General features: G+C 30.4%; 1 protein-coding gene across 1 annotated transcript; it reads right to left on the bottom strand.

The window, feature by feature from the left end:
* Positions 1–4,858: 4,858 nt before the first annotated feature.
* LOC149246618 (uncharacterized) lies at positions 4,859–6,054 on the bottom strand. The gene has a single exon (XM_089455724.1). The coding sequence runs from the start codon at positions 5,956–5,958 to the stop codon at positions 5,041–5,043; it is 918 nt and encodes a 305-aa protein (XP_089311850.1). The 5' UTR covers positions 5,959–6,054; the 3' UTR covers positions 4,859–5,040.
* Between the last annotated feature and the right edge of the window lie 2,906 nt (positions 6,055–8,960).

The raw sequence follows: 8,960 nt of genomic DNA, 5'->3' as shown, positions 1-8,960 counted from the left end.
ACAAAAGACACTTTCTCCTAAAATGTCCTCTATAAACCTAAATTAAAATTCCATTTTAAATATTTATTACAATAATAACTTTCCTAACCTCTTAAGTCATCGAAACATATTAAAACATTTCTCTCACTATTTTTAAAATATATATATATATATATAATAAATCAAATATAATTTGAATAAACATTAATAAATCAATTATAATTTCAGTAAACATGTCGATAATGATAATATGTACCTACCTATTAAAAAAATACTATGAAACATGTAAATCTTATATTTTTAAACCTAATTTATTATTTTCACCAAATTGTCCCTATCAACATGATAGTATATTCATATAAATCATAAGCTCGTGAATTATGTATTGACAAGCCTAAAGTGGGATGCTCATTTAAACATCATCTTATCAGAATTACCTCGAAAGGTAAAGTTCATCCTATAAGAAGAATGATTACTTGTTAAAATGCATACATAGCATGTAATTTGATATTATATTAAAATAAGTGAAATGTATTTTATATTTTTTTAAATGAAAAAATAAAGAGATAAATGCATTTTAATTAATTAACCGTTAAAACGAATGGTACGTAATTTGATAGTATATTAAAAAAATGAATAAAATTCATATTTTTTTAAATGTTAAATGTGTTTTTATTTTTTTAATGTATACTTATATTAAATTAGGGTTAAATTGTTATATATAGAGAGTTGTTATGATAAATTTTAGAATATTGAAAATAAATAAATAAATAAATTATGAGATGGTGTTTCATTTAAATTTTAAATTTGATTTAATATATGAAATATTAAATAAATATTGAAATTAAAATAAAGGAGAAGAATAAATAATATATCATTTATATAATAAAAATATACAGTTATTTAATTATTATATTTTTTAGAATTTTTGGTGTGAAATATTTTTTTTTGATGAAATATTGATTTTTTTGTTGTTTAAACGTGTTTTTAGTTGTATATATGGATTCAACACTCTAAAATATCCTAGAGTATCTGGATTGTGGAGAGTTTATAACTCAAATTTGTGATCCAAAGAATTCTTGCTAAATTATGAACAAATTCAACCAACAAATATGCCCAAAAAAACTCCAAAAAGTATAACGAGTAAACTATGCCTAAATATAATATTTACTATGGAGTTGTTATAGTCATTTTGGTCAATATATTTGTGATAATATCTTTTATTTCCTTTATTTGATATTAATATTCTATTCTCGATATTTGGTCTTCTAGAATCTTCTTGAAAATCTTAACCACTATCACACATAACAATCTAACTCCACATATATGAATAACGTAAATCACTCACTAACATGATGGTCAACATGATAAAAAAATAAAAATGATGTTTACATAATTAACTACACGAATTATTATTAAAACTTCAAATAAATCCATAAAGACTATAAATCCTAAATTACAAAAATAAACCCTAATTATAAAATAAACCTTATAAAACAATATCTCTATTTTTTTCATCAAATATCAAAATATATATCTCAATTATTAAATTTAAACTATTCATTTCAAATATCAAAATATATATCTCAATTATTAAATTTAAACTATTCATTTCAAATATCAAAATATATATCTCAATTATTAAATTTAAACTATTCATTTCAACTTATACATTATGCGATTAAAAATGTTAGGACTTGAAATTAACGTGAAATTAGGAACCTTATAATATAATATCTCTAATTTTTTCATCAAATATCATGTGTTTCCTCTTAAGAGGTCACATGTTCAAAACCAGAGGGGGTAGAGTATGTATGCCTTTGTAGACTTAGCAGTCAAATAGTTGCTGGGAGGTGTGTCCCTTGTCCCACAAACAAGGGCGTCTCATACACCAATTTGGTGTCTAGCTTGACTGTGACCTTAAAAATGGATGATGATAATGTTGTTGTTGTTGTTGTTGGTGTCTAGCTTAGTTGTGACCTTAAAAATGGATGTTATTGTTGTTGTTGTTATCATTATCATTATCATTATCATTATCATTATCATCAAAATATATATCTCAATTATTATATTTAAACTATTCATCTAAACTTATACATTATGTGATTAAAAATATTAAAACTTGAAATTAACGTGAAATTAAGAGCTGTAAAATTTGAAAAGTAAAAATGTTAGGACTTGAAATTAACGTGAAATTAGAAGCTGTAAAATTTGAAAAGTACGGTTAAATGGGTATCTATCAAGTTCAATATGAGTTAAAATTCATAAGTTCACGATAAAGTACGGTTAAATGGGTATCTATGAAGTTCAATATGAGTTAAAATTCATAAGTTCATGATATACTGCGTGGTTGGGATGACATGTTATCAGCCTCTCCACCCGGGTTCGCCCACCCGCTACACGTTGCGACGGACACATTTATTGTATATATACTCAAAATGTAAATATGGACTCTTGGTTAAGATAAAGCTTTTTCCAAGGGATTAACCTCCTTCATTTTAATAATAAAAAAAAACAATATATACTAATGGACTCTTGGTTAAGATAAAGCTTCTTCCAAAGGATTAACTTCCCTCATTTTAATAATAAAAAAAAAACAATATATACTAATTTATAATAATTTGGAAAAAATAAACCTTCCCTCATTTTAATAAAAAGAAAAACAAAAACAATATATACTAATTTATAATAATTTGGAAAAAATAATAATTTTATAATATATTTCTTTTCATTTGGAAAAGTACGGTACGATAAAGTTGAAATGTATGTAAATGAAATTCCAAGATCTACATCTAAACTTTTAGATGATAGATAGGTACGTAGAATAGTGGGTCGAATTCTCAAAGTCAAAAAAGCAACAAATTAAAGATATATAAAATTATTTTTTCATTTTGGTAAGAATTTAAAATATATATATATTTTTATCATATGAATAGGATGATATACGTAAATGTGCGTAATTTTATATTTCTGATTTTTGAACCTGGGTTAATTATTTTGACAATATGCAGAAGGAAAAACAATATTAAATTATAAATCAATAGCATAAACAAATTTATTGTATTTTGAATTAGTTTAAAAGTAAAAATAGAATTTTGGAAAAAAAAAAAATGAAATATCGATATATAAAATTATATTTCATTTTGATAAGAATTTAAAAATATATATATGATATATATATTTTTATCATATGATATATTTTTTTTTTTCAGAAAAAAAGCAAAATATATTATATTGAGGCAATATATATATCATATTTTGATGGATTTCATGAAAAAAAACCTCATCAGAGAGTCTATATAAGAAGACAAATAGCTGAGAGTACAATGTACGTAATTTTATATTTCTGATTTTTGAACCTTGCTTAATTATTTTGATAATATGTAAAAGGAAAACAATATTAAAATATTAAATAAATAATATAAGTAAATTTATAATTTTGTGAGTTATTTTAAAAAAACACTGATATATAAAATTATATTTCATTTTGGTAAAAATATATATATATATATATATATGTTATCAAATGAATTGGATGATATACTTAAAATGTGTGTAATTATTTCTGATATTTGAATATGGGTTAATTATTTTGACAATATGCGAAAGGAAAAATAATATTAAATTATAAATAAGTAACATAAATAAATTGATTTGTTTTTATTTTATGAGTTGTTTTTAGTGTGATTTTTTGGAAGTTTTTTTGGTGGATCTTTTGAGTTTAATTTCTCTAAAATCTTGCAGGAAATTATTGAAATCACAAGTTTGATGGGTAACCATGCACAATAGAAGTGCCCTAGGGGTTTCTAGGGCGTTGAATCTATATGTACAGTCAAAAACTAGTTTAAATAACACAAATCAAGATTTCACGGCAAATTTTTCCGTTAGATTCCAGCACCAAAAACTCCAAAAAATCACACTAAAAACAACTCCTAAATAAATTTATATTATTTTGAATTAGTTTAAAAAAAATTAGAATAAAAATTAAATACAAATATAATATTATTAAAATTATTATAAAGTAAAAAAATTATTTTGATGTAGAAAAATCAAATCATACTTTGTTAGAATATAGGGTTTTATGATTTATGTTTTATACAAAGTTTCTTTCCCAGAAATCACATAGTTTTTGGGTTGATACGTTTTTTTTTATGATAAACCAGATTATTAGCATATGGGGTTTTGTGATTTATGATCTATACAGAGTTTCTTCCCAAATAATTATATATAGTTTTTGGATGAACCAGAATGTAAGAATGTAAGTGGTTAGATCGGCTTCCGTCTAAAAATTATTGGTGGTTAGATCAGCTGTCCAAACACTATTATATGATTTTTCCAAAAAAATTGTATCATAGCATATTTTTCAATATATTAATTTTTGAGTTAAGACTTCTGTGATCCATAATAATTTAAACAACATCTTTCGAAAAATATTTAACTATTATATGATTTCTCCAAAAAAATTGTATCATAGCATACTTTTCAATATATTAATTTTTGAGTTAAGACTTCTGTGATCCATAATAATTTAAACAACATCTTTCGAAAAATATTTTTATTGACTAGTCCAAAAAACATCCATGAAAATCTCTCTTATGTAATTTTTCCGAAAACATCCATGAAAATCTCTCTTATGTAAAAGATATGATTTACATTAATTTTTAATTACAAATGATCTAAATATAACTGCTTCTTTTCTTCACTAGATCCTGTTCATGTTTTTTTATATTTGGATTCCATTTTTAACTGAAACTTTTTAAAATAAAACATATATCTATATTAATAAAACTCTATACATACCATTAAAAAATAATTGAATTGATCACTAAACCATATGTCAATTAAAAATAATCCAGATTATCACTAAACCACATCCCAATTGTCCATTTTGCTGTTGTAATTTATCAACAAACCAGAGCCACATTCCAATTGACCATTTTGTTTATGGGTTACAAAGAATAAGAGGAAATTAAAACAGAAATATGGCTTTTATGTATATTGAAAGGGTGCACTTTATATACAGAAAAAGTGCAAAATGTAAAATGAGAAAAAGAAAGACCACTAGAATGAAGTAAAGGGAAACCGTGGCGACAGCGGGAGCAACGATCCAGGCGACGGAGGCAGCGGCAGAGCTCCGATACCGCCGGGAAACCCGAAATGCGCCGACGGAGAAAGCGGAAACAGAGCACCGGGCGAGAAAGGAGGCAACGAAAACTGGGACCCGGCAGACGGCAACGGCGGAGCCGACTGTTGCTGCAATGGGCGCGACGGCATCATCTGAGACGGAGCAATGGCACCGGACCACTGTGGCGGAACAGAGCTGGTGTACTGAGGATTGAATCCGGGCGGCAAGGGCTGAGCCATGGAGGGGCGAGGGCGCACGGGGCGCTGCAGAGACTCGGGCCAGACATTTCCCGGGGATCTGTAGAACGTCAGCGACGGAGCCGGAAAACGGCTGTTGCTGGGATTGGGAACATTGGCGGCAGGATTAGTAACACTAGAGGTAGGATTAGTAACTGTAGCGGTTTTAGCGGGGCTGACATATTGGTGAGGAGTGGGGAACGAAATGGTAGCCAGGGCCGCCAGATTTGGCACAAGTTTATCGAAAGAGAACACGGGCTGTAATGGCGGAGGCCTTATTTTCTGCAGGCGAGGATTCGGGCCCTTCGGGCTGGTGGGCTGAATGGGATTTGACGGAACCGCCGCCTGCTGTGGCGGCGGTGGCTGCGGCGGAGGAGCAGCAGGAGAGGCGGAGGCTGGGGAGCCCGTGAGCTTCTGCACCACGTTACGAAAATCATTCTTATCAATGGTATAAACAGGCGTATGCTGCTTCGGCGCCGCCGGAATTACGTTGCGCTTGACGACCTTGTTGATCTTGCTGGAATGGAACTTGTTGACGCCCAGATTGTGCCCGGCGCCCGTTCTGCCGCCTCTGCTATGATCGCTGCTGTTTCCCTCCGGTGACTCTGAACCTTCCATGACGCTAAGAAAAGCTAAAAAAAATCAATGCCCAGTAATTCTCTCAGTCTTCAGTCAAATTCTTGCCTCTTTCTACACCATTTGACGCCATTTGCGCTGCGTCATTCACACAAATTGGCGCTAAATCTGCGCTACTGAACCGCAGGCTCTCTGCACTTCCGCTCCCCTCGCAGAGTCGATGAAATTATCTGGGCGAGGAGTGAGATAGATAGTGGGATGTCTTAGCGGATCGTACGTGGCGTCATTCTGACCGTCCATGTAGCGGCGATCGTGATCGTCCGTCTGTTTTCGTTGACCGGATCTTTTCTTTGACCGCATTAAGTGGAAAAGGAACGTGGCCCCGGTCAAAGATTTCGATGTTTGACTGCATTATAAAAATGGTATTTCGGGCAATAAAAAATTGCATGCCTCGTGCGAGTTCCAATGGGCATTTATTGCTGTCTTTTTCTTAAATTTGTTCACGCATTTCAAAATAATAAAAACATACACAAGAAGTCAAGTATCATCCTAATGTTTCCATTCTTTGTAATTTTTTAATAAATAAAATTAATAATTGACTAGGGTTTTTTTACCATAGCTACGCATTTTTCAAAAAGGACAAACGGTGATATTTTGGATATGTAGGACCATGGTAACTAGGAACTTCTTTTCAAACGAATTTCATGGCTCTGGCCACTGCACCGTTCTTTTGAAGAATTATGTGGACACCCCTTATTGTTGGTTTGGATTATGAAATGCCTCATGAAGTCACATCTAAGATCTTTCTCGAAGAGTCATGTGGACTTAGTGTGCTCTGTGGCTTGGCTTTCAGTCATGTGGACTTAGTGTGCTCTGTGGCTTGGCTTTCTATATGCAGATAAAAGTAACACTTTGTCCATATCTTTTTACCCTAACTACCTTGCAGTTAATCACCCACCAATTATTAACTGCCCTCAATTAATCACCCACCACTGATTATTCACTCATTGTCCTATTTTTGCTTCTTAAGCTAAGCAATCTATATGCTCAACCAACTTATCTACATCATCATGAGCGTGTGCCCTAACAAAATAAAGGATGGAGAATTCATGGGATGTGGATATTGATGTATGGATTACCATTTAAGAATATAGTAAATTAATTTCATATTAAATAAGTTTTTGTGAAATCATAATATAATTTTATTTTAAATCATGGTAAATTAGTAAAGTAATTTGGAGATAATCTAAAATCAAACTTTCTTGTTGCTACTATAACATGGGGTATATCCAATAACCCATAAGCTAGATATATTGGTAATTTATGACTTAGCAAGAGCCTAGACTCCACGAGGGTGGGGGAGCCTACTCCTTGAGCGTTATCACAAGGAGCCAAAGATGTCCCCATTTGGGATTTGAAATTGGGTGAAGGGGATAACATCCCATTTGTCCAACCACAATATTGATATGAAGCTAATACAAATCCTAAGGATCAACATAATGCTACTATAATTTAATATTTATATGCGATGAAACAATGTTTTAAGGGTTTTGTCCAATCACGAATCAACCCAAATCAATCAAAATTTGGTTATAATCTAGCATTTATAGGAATTCCCACTTTCTCTATATTACTAAATCCCAACAACTACAGAGAAGTTTGATATAAGATTAGATAACTCTCTTAAGAGTACCATGCACAAAGAATACCAATGCTCAGAAGGATCCAAAGACCAATGCCTAGCTTTGAAACCTATTTGCCAAGAAACTTATATGCTCAACTAGCAGACATGCATCACCATTTGCTTTACCCTAACAACAATGCGGAGAATTCATTAGATGTCAGCGTTAAGTGACATCTTGTAATAATAAATTTAGTGCAAACATGCATCAATGTGCATGGACCACAGTAACCTCCTCAATGGCGTGTGCTAACCCTTATGCCCCACACATCAATAATATTAATCAAGTTCAAGGGGTAGTGTCATAGGTAAGGCCCAAGAAGTAATGCCCCAAAACCTCTACAACATCTGGTACAAACCACATCGTGCATGTCCAGCTCTATCAATTACGTAACAAGTTTCTTGCATGGGGCTTCACCTTGCTGACCAATATCTTACCACATTCATGCATAAAGAGGGTTTTTAAATTGTGAAAAATAGAGTTAATATATATAGGTATTGGGGAGGGTGATGTGGGGTAAGGAGCAATCATAGGTGTTAGATATAAATAAAGTATATCTATTAAAAATAGGAGTTTTCTATTAGAAAAATGTATTGGGAGGAGGTTCCAAAAAAAATTGGGAGGTTTTTATTAATATTTAGTGAAATAAGGGGTATTCTTTAGTATCCCATGAAGGCGGATGCTATGACACATGTTGACTAAGTGGATACTTTGTGGTTTCTTACACTCATTTAGGCATTTGGTGTGAGTCTCTACAATCTAGAATATATACTCGTTGGTTTCTTGCACCTATTTAGGCATTTGGTGTGGATATCTCTTATCTAGAATGTCATTGTTGCCCAATATTATAATGAAATGTCACTTGTCACTCAAAACCATCATAGTACATAATTATTCTTCAAAATCATAATGGAAAGTCAATCATTTTTATAAACAATTCTTTAACACATTTATATAATATCTTCAATGTTTTCTTTCAATAATTGTCAAATAAATAAGATTTTGCCTATAATTTTTCTCAAAACTTACTTATAAAAAATTTTAATTTTTCATACTTTCTAATTGTATAAAATATTTTATTATAATTAATTAGATATTTTAATGCAATATCTTTATCTTAATTTTAAATATTTTATTACCAATAAAATTATATATTTATGATTTTATTTTAACAATAAATCAATTATCATTTAAAATTATCATTTAAGTTCAATAATGACACATAATAACTTATTAAAATTATTATGCTCAACTATTTACCATTTCAACTATTAAATATGAGCATATAAATAAAACTAAATAAACCTACCAAATAATAAACAATAATATATCCATCAACAAATATATATTTACAATATGTTA

Source organism: Pinus tabuliformis, chromosome 7, assembly GCF_031772625.1.
Source record: "Pinus tabuliformis cultivar Carrire ecotype Pingquan chromosome 7, CPIR1, whole genome shotgun sequence".
NCBI lineage: Eukaryota > Viridiplantae > Streptophyta > Pinopsida > Pinales > Pinaceae > Pinus > Pinus tabuliformis.
Note: the sequence above shows the minus strand (reverse complement) of the source record. Positions and strands in the feature narration are given on the sequence as shown.

Coding starts and splice junctions, on each gene's coding strand:
- LOC149246618 (XM_089455724.1), bottom strand. CDS start 5,958: ATGGAAGGTTCAGAGTCACCGGAGGGAAACAGCAGCGATCATAGCAGA.